At 36.5% G+C, this 18,274-nt stretch overlaps 5 protein-coding genes across 8 annotated transcripts; 4 read left to right on the top strand and 1 right to left on the bottom strand.

The window, feature by feature from the left end:
- The first annotated feature begins 1,460 nt into the window (after window positions 1-1,460).
- Window positions 1,461-3,522, top strand: LOC105975814 (DUF4228 domain protein). Its single transcript, XM_013001058.2, has 4 exons — window positions 1,461-1,723; window positions 1,811-2,129; window positions 2,252-2,394; window positions 3,085-3,522. The coding sequence occupies exons 2-4, from the start codon at window positions 1,880-1,882 to the stop codon at window positions 3,232-3,234; spliced, it is 543 nt and encodes a 180-aa protein (XP_012856512.2). The 5' UTR covers window positions 1,461-1,723; window positions 1,811-1,879; the 3' UTR covers window positions 3,235-3,522.
- Window positions 3,523-4,527: 1,005 nt separating this feature from the next.
- LOC105973574 (transmembrane protein (DUF2215)) lies at window positions 4,528-8,160 on the top strand. The gene is made up of 10 exons (XM_012998611.2): window positions 4,528-4,703; window positions 5,141-5,357; window positions 5,511-5,668; window positions 5,760-5,905; window positions 6,118-6,180; window positions 6,275-6,367; window positions 6,998-7,159; window positions 7,272-7,378; window positions 7,485-7,594; window positions 7,660-8,160. The coding sequence occupies exons 1-10, from the start codon at window positions 4,601-4,603 to the stop codon at window positions 7,914-7,916; spliced, it is 1,416 nt and encodes a 471-aa protein (XP_012854065.2). The 5' UTR covers window positions 4,528-4,600; the 3' UTR covers window positions 7,917-8,160.
- Window positions 8,161-8,248: 88 nt separating this feature from the next.
- Window positions 8,249-12,486, top strand: LOC105973562 (putative amino-acid acetyltransferase NAGS1, chloroplastic). Its single transcript, XM_012998601.2, has 10 exons — window positions 8,249-8,943; window positions 9,043-9,130; window positions 9,324-9,529; window positions 9,680-9,831; window positions 10,209-10,623; window positions 10,776-10,873; window positions 10,979-11,090; window positions 11,184-11,343; window positions 11,406-11,478; window positions 12,013-12,486. The coding sequence occupies exons 1-10, from the start codon at window positions 8,605-8,607 to the stop codon at window positions 12,191-12,193; spliced, it is 1,824 nt and encodes a 607-aa protein (XP_012854055.2). The 5' UTR covers window positions 8,249-8,604; the 3' UTR covers window positions 12,194-12,486.
- Window positions 12,487-12,562: 76 nt separating this feature from the next.
- FRO1 (NADH-ubiquinone oxidoreductase-like protein) lies at window positions 12,563-15,262 on the bottom strand. The gene is made up of 5 exons (XM_012998622.2): window positions 14,857-15,262; window positions 14,566-14,654; window positions 14,012-14,141; window positions 13,278-13,307; window positions 12,563-12,872 (listed from the first exon to the last, which is right to left on the bottom strand). Exons 1-5 carry the CDS (start codon window positions 15,019-15,021, stop codon window positions 12,813-12,815), a joined length of 474 nt encoding a protein of 157 aa, XP_012854076.2. The 5' UTR covers window positions 15,022-15,262; the 3' UTR covers window positions 12,563-12,812.
- Window positions 15,263-15,429: 167 nt separating this feature from the next.
- Window positions 15,430-17,893, top strand: LOC105973539 (telomere repeat-binding factor 1). Of its 4 annotated transcripts, none has more exons than XM_012998583.2 (7): window positions 15,430-15,520; window positions 16,186-16,362; window positions 16,463-16,686; window positions 16,780-16,864; window positions 17,017-17,100; window positions 17,210-17,562; window positions 17,671-17,893. In XM_012998583.2, coding segments are annotated over exons 2-7 (897 nt in total). In that variant the 5' UTR covers window positions 15,430-15,520; window positions 16,186-16,212; the 3' UTR covers window positions 17,672-17,893. The 4 variants fall into 4 exon arrangements, with proteins under 4 accessions (XP_012854037.1, XP_012854030.1, XP_012854044.1 ...); XM_012998576.2 differs by having other exon boundaries at window positions 15,433-15,520; window positions 16,179-16,362; XM_012998590.2 differs by having other exon boundaries at window positions 15,437-15,520; window positions 16,189-16,362.
- The last annotated feature ends 381 nt before the right edge of the window (window positions 17,894-18,274 follow it).

The raw sequence follows: 18,274 nt of genomic DNA, 5'->3' as shown, positions 1-18,274 counted from the left end.
TCTTAAGTAGTAAATGTTAGGGTTTCTTTTTTGTTCTTACCTTGCTTGGCATTGTACTACCTTGTTTTGGCATTGTACTACCTTTTCCATTTCAGTTACACTGTACATCTAGTCATCCGAGTAAAATATCTCCGAATTTCAAATTATTGTTTTATAACATTTATTATGTCATCTCAAGTGAATACCGAAACATCAAATAGCCGCACATCAACAAGCTTTCTTTGAACATGACAGTTAATTGGACGTGCATTAAATATTGTCACATGGCTTAGGGGGCTGCATTCTCGCTAGCTTGCGGTCATCTTCTCGATACGGAAGTTATTTTCTGGCTCGCTCGTGGGACTTTACTATCAAAGGCCTAGTTTCGTGGAATACTAAAGACGGAAGTTTCATGTGAGTTTCGCCTCATATGGGCCTTTTTGGGTTACACCTACTTAATGGGCCATAATTTTGAAATTGATCCGATCATATTGTAAATATATTTATTGAAATGTTTCGAAAGTTTCAATTTGGCCCAGAAATTTATTAAAGCTAAACAATAAATAGAACTCAATTATAATTAATCACAAACCTAACAAAACTAGGTAGAATAATATTATTTTATACAATATAATATGTAATTGACGACTGCAATTCTCACGCAATTCTCAGGTGGTTTAGCAGATCTAACACTCCACGTTTCCACTCTTCAATGTTAATATATATATAAAAAGTGTTTACCCATAATCAGTGTATATATCAAGGTTCTAAAATTATCGGGTACGTGGCGGTTAGGGACCGCCACACGATAAATCGGCGCGGCGGTGATTTATCGGAGATAAATCAGAAATATATTGGTTTTTAAATTTAGTGTAATATATTTCTAAATATTATTTGTAAATACTCAAAATATATATAAAAGAATATTTAAACATAATTCTATCCTATCATTCATATGTTATTATATAATTCTAATTACTCAATAAATAACAAAAATTTAAAAACAATAAGATCATAATATAATAAAAGATTATTACGAAATACAAATACCACGCAAGTCTTTCGCATCAACAATTAATATAAACACAACAAAGCATAAATTGCGGGGTAGTACTTGGTTTGGTTTTGGAAGTTGAAAGAATTGGAGAAAAACAAAAAATCAAAACATATTTTCATTTTAATTATAAAAAAAAAAAAAAAAAAAAAAACCGATTTGTTGACCGGTATATCGGTTTGACCCGCCAAAAAACCGCCGCAAACCGCCTCGCCGTAAAAAACCGATATTCCAAACCGCCTCAACAAAATCGTAAAGTTTATAACCGATACCGATATGGCGGCCGATATATCGACCGCCACGACCGATATTTAGAACACTGGTATATATATATATATATATATATATATATATGTTAAAATCATAAATGTGTACTCTTTTTTATGCTTCATTCACACGCTCGATACATATATATATTTTGTGTGTGTATATATATGATATATATATATATATATCCAAATCATTTATTTATTATTATATATAAAATATCATTTATTTGTATGTACTGTTAGCTTCCGCTTCATTTTCTTTTTTTAGAGAATCTTTTGCATTAATAGCAATTTCGTGTGTGCGCAAGTAAGAGAGTAAAAGGCTCTGATATTAAAGCAGCAGGGTTTTCTCTTTGTCACATCTCTCTCTGGATTCTCGCTCTCTGCACTGCACATTTCACACGTCGGGAAAACGTGAATTGTGCGTCACCTTCTCCGCCTCATTATTATTCTGCTCCGCCTCTTCCGCTTTTTAAATCTCACTATATTTTGCATTTCAATTCTCCAGTACTACCGTGCTTTTTAGTTTTCCACCATCGATCGACGCGCGCGCGGCGGAGGACATTAATTTATACAAATGGGGAACTGCCAGGCGGCGGAGGCGGCGACGGTGGTGATTCAACACGGCGGAAACAGGGTGGAGAGGATCTACTGGTCCTTGAGCGCCGACGAGGTCATGAATTCCAACCCCGGCCACTACGTCGCGCTGGTGGTCGCCTCGCCGGCGGCGAGGACGGAGAACGGAACGACGGTGAAGCAGCTCAAACTCCTCCGGCCGGACGATACCCTGCTCCTCGGACAGGTTTATCGGCTCGTAAGCTTCGAAGGTCCGATTATTAATTAATTAATTAAATAATTAAATAACAACCCTAATAATTACAGCTTTCCATCTCTGATTTTGGGGTTAATTTTCTCCTCATTTGAATTTGTGCATTGTGTACATTTACAGAGGTTATGAAGGAATTTGCTGCAAAAAAGTGCGCCAAGCTCGGCAAGCTGTTGAAGCTGAGAGGAGCGTTCAATCTCGATCATACCAACAAAAATCAGAATCTCAACTCCAATTCAAGTTCATCAAACGGCGGTTCCACAAAGGTAATTTATTGCATTTGATTCTTAATAATCTTTTTTTTTTTAATTTCCTTGACATCACATACCTATGAATAAAGTTTAAAAAAATATTATATTTTTTATTGGATTCGAAAAGATTTATAAAAGACATAATAATGAATTAGTTATTGTTTTGTTCATATGTGTTTAAAAATGTAAATTAATATCCAAATAAAATATTCTAGATTTAAATCACAGAGCATGGTCGAAAAGGCTAATGGCTGTGAAGCTGAAACTAGTGCATAATTTACAAGGTATTTAAACTGCCAAGGGACACTCACTCAACCCAAAGAATCTTGAAGATTCCATGAATTATTAGTTTTTCAGTACAATTGTTTTTTATTATATGCTGTTGTGATTTTATTTAATTTTAGCTTTTTGGGGGGGTAATTTTATTACTGGTGTCATCAACTGACAATCAATAGATGGTAATTATTTAATTAATCAGTAAATCTCATAGATTATTTATTTTATTTTCTCAAATAAATTGCAATGAATTCCACCAACTAACTACCATCCAGTCCCAGACAATGATAAATTAATTCATCACAAGTCCTTAATTATTTCTCTGTTTCTGCATGCTTCTTTAATTTTTTTTCTTTTGATTCTTGAATGTGACATTTGCTATAAATCAGATATATTGTTACCTGACATATAATGGTTTCGAATTTTCAGACGGATGTACACCGCCACGTCGGAAGAAGGCAAAGTGGCGGCGGCAGAGGAAGAGGCGGTGTAGGGCGGCATTCTGGTGGTGGTGGTGGTGGTGGTGGTGGAGGGCAGTGGAGACCAGCTTTACAGACAATTACAGAGCTTGGAATTTGAAAAGCAAAAGATTTGATCAAGTATCCATGGCTCTTTCACTAATAAATATGCAAAGATGGAATCAACTATCAAGCATCACCTTTTTTCTGTAGCACGTGATTATATTATTCCAAGGGCCTTTTCAGATATGTAAAAAGAATTAATTAATGCCTACCTTTTTCCTTGAATAGGAGGATGTTTAGTGTTAGATTGTGGGTTAACCATGTGATTAAAGGTATAAGTATCTTTGTTCCCAACTTGTATAATTAATTTCGACCTTAAATTAATCACATTTTAGATTTTTTTTTTTTTTTTTTCTGAAAAACTTTATACAAGGAGTAAAACTTGATGCCTCTTTCCACAACTTTAAAAAAACAAAAAATTATTGTTTATGAAAAAGGGAAATTATTGTTTAAAAAGTAACGCAAGGAGTAAAATGTAATTCAAATTTGTATCAATTCTTTTGGGTTTTTGCAAATACTACCCCTATATAATCTATAATTGCTGAAAAATGCCTCGTGTTAAAAATATTAGCAACTAACCCCTATGAAAGTTAGTCAAAGTCAATAAAGCATCTGACAACTTATCGTGTGTCGCACGCGCAAATTATGCAACTAGGGATGTATTTTTTAACTTGAAAAGACAAAAGTACCCTTACAAATGAGAAATTATAAAAATTATAGACTCACCGCAGAATTTTGATGAGTCCCATAATAAAATTCTCAAAATTTTCAATTGAATCCCTAATATTTTCAGAAAGCCTTCTCCCTAAATTAACCCGAACCCAAAATTCATACTTTTGATCATGGACTTCTCCGCTCATAATTTTGTTCGAATTTTCACCACATCAAATTCATCGGTCAATCAATCAACGCCAACAGACATAAAATAATCTCCGTCATAATCTCACATCTTGCATCCACCCAAATTCAGCACAACCCGAAACTGTCGTACAAAAATTCGTCTATCGTCGCCAAATTTTTTGGATGCTCGGGTTAGGGTGAAAAGAGGTAGAAAAAAAAGAAAAAAGAGCCAGGCGGATTAAGGAGAAGACAAAGAGAATTCGTTTGGGTGTTTTGAGTTATTTTACTTTTTTCTTTTACTAGGGGTAGTATAGTAATGTTCGCTAAGTCAACAACAATATGGGCTAATAGGGGGCTGTATGCTATGTCAAACACAATACAGGGGGTAATTGCTAATTTATGAACCAGGGGTTTGTTTCGATAATTAGAAATAATACAGGGGGCGTCTATGCTATTAGCTCATTCTTTTGGGGTACTTTTCTAGTGCACAGCCATAGGCCCATAAAGAAACCTTTTATTCGAAATGTTCACAAATTTTGTAAAATAATTTAAAATCAATTCTCAGCTGCCTTCATCTCACAAGCATGGGTACTGCAACTCCAACGGCTCTGTGTCTATGTCTATGGCTTCTTCTCATATTATCTCCGGCGTTTCCCTCCGTTAGCGCCGTCACTGAATTCTCCTTAGGTAAGCTCTCTCGATTATTAGGTGTCCTAATTATTCCCCCCACTCCTTTTATCTGAAGAAACAAAAATGAAGTCCGAACTTACAGTATGGGTTTAGGTCAGGAATAAAGATAATTTTGTTCGTAAGCGTTTCGGGAAAAAAAATTAATTACATTATGCTAATTTGTGATGCGTGATTTAATTTGTGCATTATTTTGGGTTTTTAAGGTTTTGGTATCAGTTTGTAGATTCGTTTTGCAGAATTCTTTGTATTCCTTTCTCAAAACCTGCTTGTGTTTGTTAATCTAGCGGGAATTGGTTCTGTAAAATTTGATTTTTCCAGAGAATTGGAATTCGTCCCCCTCAACACGATTTGAATTTGAATTGGTTCTTTGTATTTACTTATTTATGCATATATTACAATCCTTTAATCTTTATCTTACCTCTTTGGTTTTGCAGTTGTTTCCGGGCCTACGACTCTGCAGCTATCTCCAACACTGGTAGTAGAAAAATCTCCAGGTCTCAAGCCTGGAGCTAAAGTAAAATGCGAGAGAGTTCTAATTCATGGTTTGCCAAGGATTAAACACATGAGCAAGTTTGCTAATTCCATGAAGGTTAAAGTTTCATGTGAAAACCAAAGTGGTTATGCTGCAAAAATCGAGATCTGTTTCCACAGGTGAGTTCGTCAAACCAGACTACATTATACGGCTCACACCTTGTCATAGCGATTTTCTGTCAAGTCATTGCATAATATCATCATTACATCATAATGAAGTATGGAAAAATACTTTGTATACGTATATATTAACAGCTAAGGTGTATTGTTCAGGAATGTATCTCTTGCGGTAGGGATGTGCCCTGAAGACCAGTGGGAACGGCTTAATAAGGGATTATGGATTAAGTCGATGTCTCCTTTTGATCACAAAATCTTGGATGTAAGAACTGTGGCATCTTATTCAGAAAATCTCGAGGTGTCTATCGATGAAGGTTTGTTGTTGCCCATGACCACTTCATCGTAGTCTTTTGTTATCTTTTTCCTTTTCTTTGTTGTTAAATTATATTTGATGTCTTTCTGCAGAATTTTTTGCGTACCGGGTATTGTTCCTTGTTTTGGGAACAGCTTTGATGTGTGTGGCGTCGTGGCTCAGCAAATCCTTAGTTTTCTACTACAGTGGTGCTATGATAATAGGGATTTTCCTTGTGATCTTAATGGTCCTTTTCCAGGTTACTACATTTATCTTTATCAACAAATGATCTGCAACTATTCGGTGAATATTTGTCGAGTGATATGCATATTCTAAGTTCAAGGATTCTGTACATAGACATACGTTCACAACCAAGCAGTATTATTACATGCTACATAAAATCATATTTATCGCTTAGTGTTTTCATCTTTCATGTTACGGCCACTAACTATTTTTTAAGTTCATTGACAGGGGATGAAGCTTCTTCCAACTGGTCGGAAGAGTTCACTTGCAATATTTCTGTACTCGTGCTTTGTATGTATATTCGTATCTCAGGGCATCCTATTCTTTTTATCTTTTATGTTGGTGATTTTCCGTGATAATGAGTAATTGGTTCGTTTGTGCTCAGGTTGGTTTGGGATCTTTTCTACTTCGCTATTTGCCAGGATTGTTGCGATCACTTTTGGTAGAGATCGGGCTTTCTGAAGACATGTACAATCCTGTATGTAAGTTTCTCATAGCAAATTCTCCTAATGAATAGATTATCATGCAACAGTTGCAAAGCTGCAAAATATCTTTTATTCTATGCATATTCAAGCTTTAGGTATATATACTAGTATTATAAGGCCAATTCCATCAAGCTAATAAATGAGTTGTCGAACTTGGTTTCACATTGGGTCGCTATTTAAGAAACTCCGTCCAAATTAAATGTTGAGAGCACACTATACAATCAGGTGTGTATTACTTGAAATGTCCATTCTTCCGTATGCTCTATCTGTTCAAATTTTCTGAAACGATCTTACGTAATTTTCGAAAGAGGATCACCACTTTAAACTACTCCTAAGCAAAATATTAAGGAATCAAATGCATCCTGAATGAAACAATCTTTTTCTGTTTTTTTTTTTTTTTTTTTTCATGGAAAGTTGGTTAATCTCAATATATGTTATGTACGAACAACATACCAGCTATATTCCTCTGTCCCATTATTTCAACTTCAAGTCACATCTCTCGCTTCAATCCTTCTGATTAAAAAGAATATATATTATTGGATGCTCTGTTTTTCTCTGTATTGAAGACAGTGTTTTACTCATTGTGCTAACTGCTAACACATGCTGCCACTTGTATGATGCAGCTGGCTATATTTCTATTGGTTTTCCTTGCAATTACCGGAGCTTGGCTGGGTTTTTGGGTCGTACGCAAACTCGTTCTCACAGAGGATGGATCTATTGATATTGGTGTATCTCATTTCGTCACTTGGTCAATTCGAATTGTTGCCTGTGTCATGATCCTTCAGGTTTCTATCTCTTTATTAACAAATATAATAAACATAATATCCCGTTACCTATGAGTCACTGTAATTTTCTCCATTTGAGAAGAAATGAAATAATGTACAAAATATGGTTCAGAGTTCCGTAGATCCATTGTTGGCAGCAGAGGCATTGTTAGGTGGAATTGTCGTTTCTTCAGTGCTGAGGAGATTTGCCCATCGAAAGGTCATTCGTCGCGTCTACAAGTGAGATTTTTTAAGTGAATTAGTTATGCTTTTCATTTTTGTTCAAACTACCGTTTCTTCGATTTCTTTTTATGTGAAAAAAAATAAAATAAAAAAATCTTCACAGGAATTTGCGTGGGCTCAATCTCGGAGAAGCTCTGGATTCCTATACGTCGCCAGTCTCCAAAATGTCTGCCTCCAGGCCTTCCACTAGAGCTCCATACAGTCCAGTTCGAGGTGGGCTTTTCTTTGATCACGAAATTGCAATTACTATAAATTATAACGACTTTTTTTTCTATTAGGTTCATTGAGTAAATCGCCTACAAGATTGTCGGATTCAAATGCTTTCTATTCAACCTTCCACGAAACTCCCGATCGAAGAAAATTTACTAAGGGTGAATGGGAATCATTCACTAAAGACTCCACACGGAAAGCTCTAGAAGAGCTTGTTTCTTCACCGGATTTTAGCAGGTGGGCCGTTTCACATGCAGATAGGATTACCTTGGCTCCGAAGAAAGAAACTTCCGATAAGCAGACGAGATGGTTCCGATGGTTTTAAGGTTATTTTGTATGTGTGTGTTCTGATTAAGCTGACCAGTTGACCTAAATCACTTGTTACAAACATTTACTAGCTAAATTGACTGATCAATGCATATCTGAATGTGTTTGGTGAATTTTTGCTGAAGCATTTTGTTGATATCATACGTTCGTTACCGATTTCGAGCTTTACTTGGTCTCGATTTTTGTATTTTTGTAAAAAATATTTAATTACCGCTTGTAAAAATTATTTAATTACCTCGAAATATTACCTAATTACCTATTCAGTTAAATTACTTTAAAATAATTTTGAAATTGATAAAAAGCATATTTATATTTGCACGTGTTGAAATTTTGGTATACGAAAAATGAATTAATAATGAATTAGAAGTGTTGTTATTGTCAGCATTTTCTTAAAATAAAGGGCAAATAATTAATTTATGTGTAAAATTCAACTGCATTATTTACTTCAAACCAGATTTTCTCTCACTCAATTCAAACCTAAGAATCAATAAATAAACCAAATAAACAAAACATTTAATTCGAGAATGGCCGTTCACCAGAAAACCACTCAACCATCCCGCCGGAACCCCAATCCCCGCCATTTTGCCGCCATTCCCATCGCCGGCAACACTGGTTAACATAGATTTACTTTTTTCACCGAGTTACCAATTGATCAACCGCGATTCTCGGGGACAGTTAATCCAACAATGGCTGCCGCATCTCTAAGCTCCGGCATTCCGATACGAAACTACCGCCGCCTTCTTCGTAAATCTACTTTCTCCCCTAGCGTAACTTTGATTCCGAAAATTGATTTTGTCGGAATCCAATCGGTGAAAGTTTCGAATTTCGAGGTTAATAGTAGCTGCGAGGAGAAAATCAATCTATTGGGAGATGCTGACAGTACGGGAGCAATTGTTAAAGATGACCTGTTCGTCCGGTTCTTTCGGGAGGCGTGGCCGTATTTTCTAGCTCACAGAGGCAGCACTTTCGTGGTCTTAATATCTGCCGAGATTGTTGATAGTCCTCATTTGGATCATATTCTAATGGCACGTTTTTCTGCTTCAATATTTTTTTTATGTTGTATGTATGCATTGCACGTTTTTGGCATTTTTGTGATTATGTTGTTATGTGGAGCCTTTGTGCAGGATATTTCTTTGCTCCATGGGTTGGGAATCAAATTCGTACTTGTTCCTGGCACTCATGTTCAAATTGACAGGCTTCTCGTTGAAAGAGGTAATCAGATTCAACACATTGTGCTTCCTCTGATCAGGTTCAGATCATGTGTCTCTTCTCAAACTTAATTGACCTTTGTTCATCAGAATCCTTTTTCTTTTTCAAAATGTTAGGATTAGCTCTTGCTGATGTCAGAGCTTTCGTTGTTTCGGTTGTGTGTTGTTTTGGTAAACATTTTTTTCTTTTTTGTCAGGATCTGAACCCAAATTTGTTGGTAGCTATAGAATAACAGACTCCGATTCTCTTAGTGCTGCAATGGACGTATGGGGTAGGATTCGTACTATTATTGAGATGAAACTATCACCCGGGCCTTCTTTGAGTGGTGTTCGTCGTCATGGAGACAAGGATCATTGGTATAATGGTGTCAGTGTTGCCAGTGGTAATTTTCTGGCTGCTAAGGTAAGATTATTTATTCGCCAATTTCTGGATTGAATTTCCAACTAAAGTTAATCAATGTGTTTATTAAATTTGTTCCGTAGTCGCTGTATTCTTTTTCTTTTCCTTCTTATTTCTTGCTTCTATGATGAGATGTCATTGTTCTTTCGGCAGAGAAGAGGAGTAGTGTTTGGGATTGATTATGCGTCAACTGGTGAAGTCAAGAAAGTTGATGTTTCTCGTATTCGTGAGAGGCTCGATCAAGATTGCATAGTTCTCTTAAGTGATCTGGGTTATTCAAGTTCTGGAGAAGTGCTAAATTGCAAGTACGCTCTACCGCTTTTGATAGGTATCTCTTGCCGTGTGCAGGATAAGTTTAATGAATTCTCAGAATATTCCGTAGAAAATTTATGCTTCACTTTTGTTGTTAAATTGAATACTCTTCTATTAATTTCCCTTCACCAAAACACATGGTGGGCTATCAAGGACAGGCTTGTTTAATATGCGTTTATTTTTGTGTTCAAAAGAATGCTTTTCTTTTTCTTTTTATTCGTCTTAAGCAATAGGCATGATGAATTGGACATGCTTGTTGAGTGGTGTCATAGAAAACTTCTCTAACCGGTTGAGTGCTTGTTGAGTGGTGGCATGATGAATTGACGCAAATGAGTCCTGTAACCAGTTTTATTTCTCTTCTATATCGCAGCACTTATGAAGTTGCTACAGCGTGTGCGATGGCTCTTGGAGCAGAGAAACTCATTTGCGTAATAGATGGACCGATTCTAGATGAATCCGGAAGGCGTATTTGTTTTTTATCCCTTCAAGATGCAGACAGATTAATTCGTGAACGAGCTAAACAAAGTGAGACTGCCGCAAATTATGTAAAAGCTGTAGCTGAAGACGATCTTGCTTCTCTAGCTTGCGATGATTCAAATTATACAGTCCCTTCTCCAAACGTGAAGGCTTTTGGTCAGTCTCCCAAGTTTCAAAATGGTGTTGGCTTTGACAGTGGGAATGGATTTTGGTCCAATGAACAGGGTTTCGCTATTGGAGGCCAAGAAAGAGCGAGTCGTTTAAATGGTTATCTTTCTGAATTAGCTGCTGCAGCTTTTGTTTGCAGAGTAAGTTTCCGGAATCTAATGATTATCTCCTAATCAGTAGTAACAAATTGTATATTCTGCTAAGTATCCTTGTTTATTACTGTATTGATACCAACTTCCATTTGAATATCGGGGCAAACTTTCTTATTATATCTATAACTTAATGTTATCAGGGTGGTGTTCAGCGAGTTCATTTATTGGATGGCACTACCGGTGGAGTTTTACTGAAAGAATTGTTTCAAAGAGACGGAGTTGGTACAATGGTTGCTAGGTCTCTACCTCTTTTAATCGATATCTTCCCATATTACAAAGCTAAATTTTTGTTTTCCTTTAAACTGTTTATTCTGTTATTGAATATTTTCTGCCGAATCGTCAGCAATCTCTATGAAGGGATGAGGATGGCTAGGGGCACAGATCTTCAAGGAATCACACAAGTTTTGCTACCTTTAGAGGAATCTGGCACTTTGATAAAGAGGACCAAGGAAGAGGTTTCTACGTGTAACCTACCATGTTATTTTTAATGTTTTGAAATGTTTTGTACATCGTTTTTTGTGAGTCTGATTATATTTTTCGGAGTGCAGCTACTTGAAGGGTTGGATTCGTTCACAGTCGTTGAAAGAGAAGGCCATGTTATTGCTTGTGCAGGTCTTTTCCCTTTCTCGGAAGACAAGTGTGGAGAGATAGCTGCTTTTGCTGTTTCTCCCGAATGCCGAGGGCAAGGATGGGGAGACAAATTACTAGGTAATGACTGAAGAACTTTCTTTCCGTCTCTTTGAGTTGTGTTTGTTAACGTTGTCTTTCAGATTATATAGAGAAGAAGGCATCTTCCCTTGGACTGCAAATGCTTTTCGTACTGACAACACGTATGGCAGATTGGTACGCCATTCTGATCCTAGTAATCTCACTTATTTATCAGTTCAGGATTTCATTTTATAACAATAACGATGAAAGTATGAGCTCGACCAGTGATTTAAAACACATTATTCGCCCTTTAATATACATTCATTCACAATGGAAAAAAAAACAGTGAATCATTAACCACCCTAAACTATATACGCTGAAATCAGAAGTCACTTGAGGTATATCATATCTTGGAGAAAAATTCTCGTACCACCATTCGATAAAAAATGAAACTAGCCTTTTCTTATGCATATGTAATGGAACCATGAGATAGGCAATGGACCATAGACAAAAATGTTGTTACAAAAATCCCAATTGGAGTTTCGTGCAACTTGTTATTGGATGGTATACGGCCGGCAGATAGGTTTCTTGTTATTGTGGTTCTATTTTTTTTTTCTTAATCCAAATTATTGAAGAATAGTGTGTGTATATGTGTGAATAGATACAGCTTTTAGGGGACAAATTTCATGTCTTGTGCTTTTGATTTGAAATTATACAATTTTACAACAGGTTTGTAAGGCGTGGCTTCTCTGAGTGCTCGATCGATTACATACCAGAGGAGAGGAGGAAAAAGATCAACATATCTCGTAGATCCAAGTATTATATGAAGAAACTTGTACCTGATAAGAGCGGCGTTCGTCCAAATGCTTTTGCACCATTGGACAACAGTACAAGCACCTGCGTGTCATAACATCTTCGTGTTCCGATTGAGTTTTTTGGCAATGAAAAAACAGGATATTAAGGTGGAAAGAATCAAGCTTAAAACTGTTTCATTCGGTCTTTTGTCCTGTTATTATGTCTTCGAGTTGCACTTGGCCGCTAGCTATTGGATATCACACGCCTGCATGAGTTATTGTATTCGAATTTGGTAGGATATAACTGTACATGATATCGTCTGAAATATGTTTACCTCAGGTGATTTTCAAAATTACGGTGGGAGGAATGTTGTGTAATAAATTAATAATAAATAGTTTGTTTCTCCTTCGCCCATATTTCATTTGATTTCAATGATATTCATCCAGTTCAGTGACGTTTTACTACTCTGGTATGACAGCCAAAATAGCCAAAGAGATTCAAAATTATTTCTAGTCGGAAAATCAACGAAGAACCCTGCATATGTTGTTATACAAAGTAACACACATGATGAAATAAAATGCGACGAGAATAAAACAATCTATTCGAGTGAAAGAAACACGAGATGTCACGGGAAGGTTTATATGATTTATTAATTCAAGAATCCAGTTTGCTCAACACACGAAGTACCGAATCTTATGGCAGCTCGAGAAGGAAAGACATTTGGGAAGTTAAAATTAGTTCTCCTCTGTCTTCGGAGGACCCTTCCATTTGAAGTTATCAGCATATGTCTTCACCTGCCAGAGCAAGACAAGTAGGCTAGAGTCAGATGATAGAACTCGTTTTTTTATTTTATTTTGGCCAAGGAAAATACATTTTATTTTTCTTTTATTTGACAAGAAATATACTAATATTCATCAATATTATCCAAGTATTAAAGGACCAAAACAGTCATTTATAATGCTTTGTGGAACTTCAGATAAACCGACTTCATGATTAAAAATGACTAGCCTTCATAGTCCATACCACTGGGAATGTGCACATTCTCTTTCCAAATTATAACGGTGTTAATGGTCACTTTTCATTTCTTTACATTTTGGAAAACATGAATTGACAGTACTTAGAACAGACAGGAAGTTTTTTACTTCATATAAATAAAATTCCAGTAAAACAAGGAAACATATTTAAGAAGAATATCAAACCTTTAATAAGGGAGTCTGGTGCTTCTTGACCTGAAAATGAAAAGCAATATGAAGATATGAGTCAGTGTGGTTTCTTTTTAATGCTGATAATTATAAACGATGCACATAAAAAATGCTTATCAATCAGATTAGCGCACTACAAGCATCATACTGGACACAACAATAAAAGCTAGGATATAAATAAGGAAATCATCTATAATGATCACATCATTCTTGTATGTCATTTTCATGTCAAGGTACTCATAATTAAGAATCTATTCTTGGAATAAAGCGACACCGCAATGTCGCACAATCTCAGGGAAAACACCTATTAAAATGACCAGAATAAAGACATATATCTACCAGTCACCAGTTCTAGTGAATGTCAGAAATTGCAAAATAGAAGTCCGTTTCTTAAATTCCAAGAGAGCCAAAAATGAATCATACAGTGTATCTAGCTATCATCTTCTATTTACGTCTCATTATACTAAATATGTCGTACCAACTTCTTGAATTTCCAAAGTAGTCAGTAGATGATTCAGGTCCCTACCCCATGGGAAGAATGCAATTTGAGATTAGCAAAATGTTGAAAGCCAATATTCTCCCATTCGTTAAGAGGGTCTAAACAGTATATACAGAACTTAAGAAAATGTTCAAGAACCAACCCCCCTCCCTTATACGAAAGATATAAAGATCTAAATGCATAGAACTTAACATAATTTTGTTCACTAGGAATACAAATATAATAGCCGTACCGTGTACTCCCAACCATGTCTCTCAGCAAATGACACCGCAGATTCTTGGCTGTCGAAGCTTAGTGCAGAATCACCGACATTTGCATATGGGTCTCCAGTGGAAGTCCAACCCATCAATGGATTTTCCCATCTGCAACAGTCACATATTTTCTGATTATAGAGATGAGTAACATTATGCAAAATTTATCAGCAAAGTTGTTTCTTTTGAGACATGATCATATCAGAAAAAAAAAATGGAATTCACCTATCCTGCAGTCCTCATCCAGTCATCCTCCAAAATCAGGAATTTAAAGATTACAGATTTACGAGAAGGAAGTTGAATTGCAAATATCCAAATAGACTGAGAACAGACTCCATAGAGTGAAACATGGCTATCAGCTAACGCCATTAATTTAAAAATAGAATGATTTGAGCTGGCTTCGAAGTCTTAATCGAACACCGTTGATATTCATTCATCTCAAGTATAAATGGAATTTTGAATTGCATACAGAACAGAAGAGCAAACAGCAGAACATAATGCATAACTAAAGTGAAAAGAGGAGAGAGAGGTATACTTCTGTGTGGACATGAAATTAATTTTCCATCCCCCAACCTTTCCGGATCCTTGTTGAGTAGCAGTTCGAGCAGGTGACACAATCAGAACCTATCTCAATAAAAGATTAACTCAGAGAAATATTTCACCTAAATCTCAAACTAATTATAGCTACAGCTACTGAATTAATCCAGGTAGGAAAAATTTAAGATGAACAAATATAGAAGAAAAAACAATTAATCTGTCTATTCCAGAACAGTTAGTTGCAACTCAATCTGACAGAAGAAGAAAAAAAATACGAAGAGGATAATACCTTCCGGCGGAGGTGCTCTTGGGGGATACCGGAGACCATACCGATCTCGCCGGCTTTGATTTCCACCAATGAATCTCCGGTGGAGAAAGCTCTCGGAAATGAGGAGAAAGCCGATCGATAAGCCTTGCCTGAATTACCAGCCAGCCGTTGCAGAGAGCTTGCCATTTCGCGATTGCTCGATTCACTTGCAGGAAGATGGATTTTCTGTTTCTCTCTGTTTGGGGATTTGATTATTTGGGGGAATGGAAATTTTATCAAATTTATCAGAGGGTCTAAAAGCAATTTAACAATTTTATCGGGGGTTTTGTAATTACACTTTATTTCAAGGAGGTGATTGTAATTTATCCTAATAATTAAAATCAAGAAATCATATTAAAATACAAAAAGGTACGCCACAGTAAAATAAAAAAAAATAAAAAAAAAATGTAGGTTGCAATTTTGACTAAGTACAGAGGCGTAGCTGCTTCTTCCAGAACAAAAAGAGACAGAGAGAGGGGTTTTTGTGGCCAGGTGCTAAGTGAAAGACAAAGGGCCAACAGAACACGAAAAATATTCCTCAATTTGTTCGGCGCTCTTCATTCTCGCACTCGTTCCCTCCTTTTAGGGCTTCAATTGTTTCTCATATGGCCTGAATTTCAATTTCTCAACTCTAAATCACTGACAGGTACACCTTTTTTTTTTTTTTTTTTTTCTTTTTTTTATGAATTGGCATGTTCCTCTTCCACAAGATGTTTTCCGTTTCATCTGTGCATGTGATTCTGCAGAATTTTGATTGGGGTTTGATTTGTAAATGAATGGCTGATTTAATCTCGGAACATTTTCTTTTATAATTTGGACTTGGAAAATTAATAGCTTGTGCATTTCATGTAAATAGCTGATGTTGTTCTGAATAAGTGATTTTTTAGGTATTGGTATGAATTGATTTATTGCTTCTTTTTTTTTTTTTTTTTTTTTAAGATTTTGCTCTGCGCATCAACAAATGATGAATTAGAGATTTTGTATCTGTTGTTCTTCATCTGGAGAATGTCCGAAACCCAAATGCATTAGCTGTAGATTAAAGTTTTTTCATTGCTTGGCTGTCAATTATCGTCCATCTCAGAGTTTGTCATGTAAATTTAAAAGGGTTGTTGCTTTGGATATTAATTCGATAAGGTGTGATTCAAGAGTCGCCTAATACTGAAATATTTAGAAATTCTGGATTTGTAATGATTTGGCCGATTAAAGTTACCAACGTGGTTAAAATTCAGAAGTTGTCGGTTGCAGTTTTTTCATCTTGCAGATATGATTCTTGACAGCATAGTTTATGTCTTAAATTGGTCTAGTTCTCAGTAGGTATTAAGATCTCGAGTCGGCATAATGGGTGCGCCTAAGCAGAAGTGGACATCGGAAGAAGAAGCTGCTCTAAAAGCTGGCATTCACAAATACGGACTAGGAAAATGGAGCACCATTCTCAAAGATCCAGAATTCAGCTCAGTCTTGCACTCGCGCTCCAATGTTGACCTTAAGGTATTAACTACTACTAACTCGTTTCCTTTTATCTCGTGCTTTGCTTTTGATTACTTTAAAATATGTTTTTGATTGTTTCATCTTTATCGATACTTGATAGGACAAATGGAGAAATTTGAATTGCATGGCAAATGGAATGGGATCTCGGCACAGAGCTAGGGTTCCGAGTAAAAGCCTTCAGCTTACAACAACGCCCAAGCAAGATGAAGAAACTGCAGCAGGTGATGCAATAGTTGAGAAGGATTCTGAAGTTGTTGATGTAACTACCCTTGCAACTTCTAGTGAAACATCGCAGGATGCAGGTTCCGGAAAAGAAATCTCGAGGTTTGAATGATATATAATTATATGAAAAAAAACAATAAATTATGTTTTTAGATGTTGTTTAATTAGATGTTTTGGGGCTTTCTGGGCATGTAGGCTGGATGATTTTATAATGGAAGCTATAGCGAAGTTGAAGGAGCCTCGTGGATCTAGTCGGGCAGCAATTTCACAGTATATTGAGGTGATAATTTCAATCTTTGGTGGAGAAGCGTACTTATAGAATTAATAAAATTGACAACGAGTCGGTATCTGATGTATATTCGATTTTCATGTGAACAGCCTTCGAACTTTTCTAACTGTTAAAACATCATTTGTGGTGTGTATATATGGTAGGATCATTATCCAGCAACTCAAGATTTTGAAAGAAACTTGGCTACAAATTTGAAGAGTTTGACCGAAAACGGACGACTAGTTAAGGTATTCCATTTTGTAACAACCATCTATTTTATGCTTGCTCGTTTATTTATTTATTTTTTTCATTTTTTTTATTTTCGAATTTTCATTTGTATTGTGTCTGGTTTGACAGGTGAAGCATCAATACAGGATAGCACCAAAGTCGATATCTTTTGCCGCAAGAAAAGAGCCGACACAATTGTTGCTTGAAAACGGAGATAAGAAGGAATCTTCAGATGGGGCGGGAAAAAGTGTTGTACTTCTTACGAAAGCCAAGATTGATGCTGAGCTGGAGAAAATGAAAGGCATGAGCGCACAAGAAGCTGCTGCAGCTGCTGCAAAAGCAGTTGCAGAAGCAGAAGCTGCCATTGCAGAAGCTGAAGCAGCGGCAAGGGAAGCGGAGGAGGCTGAGGCAGAAGCAGAAGCTGCTCAGTGTTTTGCCGATGCGGCTCAGAAAGCGCTCAATTGTCAAATTATCCGTGTCTGGTAAATGTCGATCCTTGAACTTGAATACCTGCAAGCTGCAAAGTTAATTTTCTTTCGAGTAATTAGTTGATACTGATTTTTTTTTATTTTTTTTTCATGGCTATGCAGAAATCAGGGTGGCAGTAATTGAATCTCGAAGTTGGGACGGACCCTTTTGTCCTTTGTCAAGGCTTGTTTACATGATGTATATAAGTTGTTGCAGTACTATAAAACCCTAGAATTTTTGTACATGTCCAACAGTTTGTTGACGAATACTTGCTTGCGAGGGGAAGTGAACTTGGTATCTCAATCATATGTTAGAGTTGATCTATATTTCGATTTTTATTCCAAAGTTTTCGGCATCAGTGATTTACCAAGAAATCGAGCGTTGGCTTCATTATAAATGATATGTGAAGTAACTAATGTCGAGTTTGAGAAAGGTACATACAAAATGAAACCAAAATTTCTTCTTTAATCTCAGAATTGCATTTATTCAGCCTCCTCTTTGGTAAACATCCTTCTTCATAGACACGGTCATGGGCCGGTTTTGGGCCCGGAACCGGCCCGAACGGGACCATTGATGACCTGGCCCAACCCGTTGACCGGTGAACCGGCGACGGGCCCGGTTCTATGAAATGGTGAACCGTGAACCGCCGGGCTGGCCAGGCGGTTCACCCGGATTTAAAAAAAAAGCAAATAACGGCCCGGTGAACCAGTCGTTATTTGTTTTTTT

Source organism: Erythranthe guttata, chromosome 8 (assembly GCF_056151865.1).
Source record: "Erythranthe guttata isolate IM_541 chromosome 8, IM_541, whole genome shotgun sequence".
In the NCBI taxonomy this organism is placed as follows: domain Eukaryota; kingdom Viridiplantae; phylum Streptophyta; class Magnoliopsida; order Lamiales; family Phrymaceae; genus Erythranthe; species Erythranthe guttata.
The sequence above is the reverse complement of the archived record's forward strand: the minus strand, read 5'-3'. Positions and strand labels throughout refer to the sequence as shown.

What these genes read in the sequence shown, in the direction of transcription:
- LOC105975814 (XM_013001058.2), top strand. Translation starts at nt 1,880, where the DNA reads ATGGGGAACTGCCAGGCGGCGGAGGCGGCGACGGTGGTGATTCAACAC. An exon ending in TCGGCTCGTAAGCTTCGAAG is followed by an intron (nt 2,130 to 2,251) that starts GTCCGATTATTA and finishes GTACATTTACAG; the next exon opens with AGGTTATGAAGGAATTTGCT. An exon ending in CAAACGGCGGTTCCACAAAG is followed by an intron (nt 2,395 to 3,084) that starts GTAATTTATTGC and finishes TCGAATTTTCAG; the next exon opens with ACGGATGTACACCGCCACGT.
- LOC105973539 (XM_012998583.2), top strand. Translation starts at nt 16,213, where the DNA reads ATGGGTGCGCCTAAGCAGAAGTGGACATCGGAAGAAGAAGCTGCTCTA. An exon ending in TCCGGAAAAGAAATCTCGAG is followed by an intron (nt 16,687 to 16,779) that starts GTTTGAATGATA and finishes CTGGGCATGTAG; the next exon opens with GCTGGATGATTTTATAATGG. An exon ending in AAAACGGACGACTAGTTAAG is followed by an intron (nt 17,101 to 17,209) that starts GTATTCCATTTT and finishes CTGGTTTGACAG; the next exon opens with GTGAAGCATCAATACAGGAT.
- LOC105973574 (XM_012998611.2), top strand. Translation starts at nt 4,601, where the DNA reads ATGGGTACTGCAACTCCAACGGCTCTGTGTCTATGTCTATGGCTTCTT. An exon ending in CGAGGTGTCTATCGATGAAG is followed by an intron (nt 5,669 to 5,759) that starts GTTTGTTGTTGC and finishes GTCTTTCTGCAG; the next exon opens with AATTTTTTGCGTACCGGGTA. An exon ending in TCCATACAGTCCAGTTCGAG is followed by an intron (nt 7,595 to 7,659) that starts GTGGGCTTTTCT and finishes TTTTTCTATTAG; the next exon opens with GTTCATTGAGTAAATCGCCT.
- LOC105973562 (XM_012998601.2), top strand. Translation starts at nt 8,605, where the DNA reads ATGGCTGCCGCATCTCTAAGCTCCGGCATTCCGATACGAAACTACCGC. An exon ending in ATTTGGATCATATTCTAATG is followed by an intron (nt 8,944 to 9,042) that starts GCACGTTTTTCT and finishes GCCTTTGTGCAG; the next exon opens with GATATTTCTTTGCTCCATGG. An exon ending in CAGGCTTCTCGTTGAAAGAG is followed by an intron (nt 9,131 to 9,323) that starts GTAATCAGATTC and finishes CTTTTTTGTCAG; the next exon opens with GATCTGAACCCAAATTTGTT.
- FRO1 (XM_012998622.2), bottom strand. Translation starts at nt 15,021, where the DNA reads ATGGCAAGCTCTCTGCAACGGCTGGCTGGTAATTCAGGCAAGGCTTAT. An exon ending in AAGAGCACCTCCGCCGGAAG is followed by an intron (nt 14,655 to 14,856) that starts GTATTATCCTCT and finishes TTATTGAGATAG; the next exon opens with GTTCTGATTGTGTCACCTGC. An exon ending in ACCAGACTCCCTTATTAAAG is followed by an intron (nt 12,873 to 13,277) that starts GTTTGATATTCT and finishes TTGCTCTGGCAG; the next exon opens with GTGAAGACATATGCTGATAA.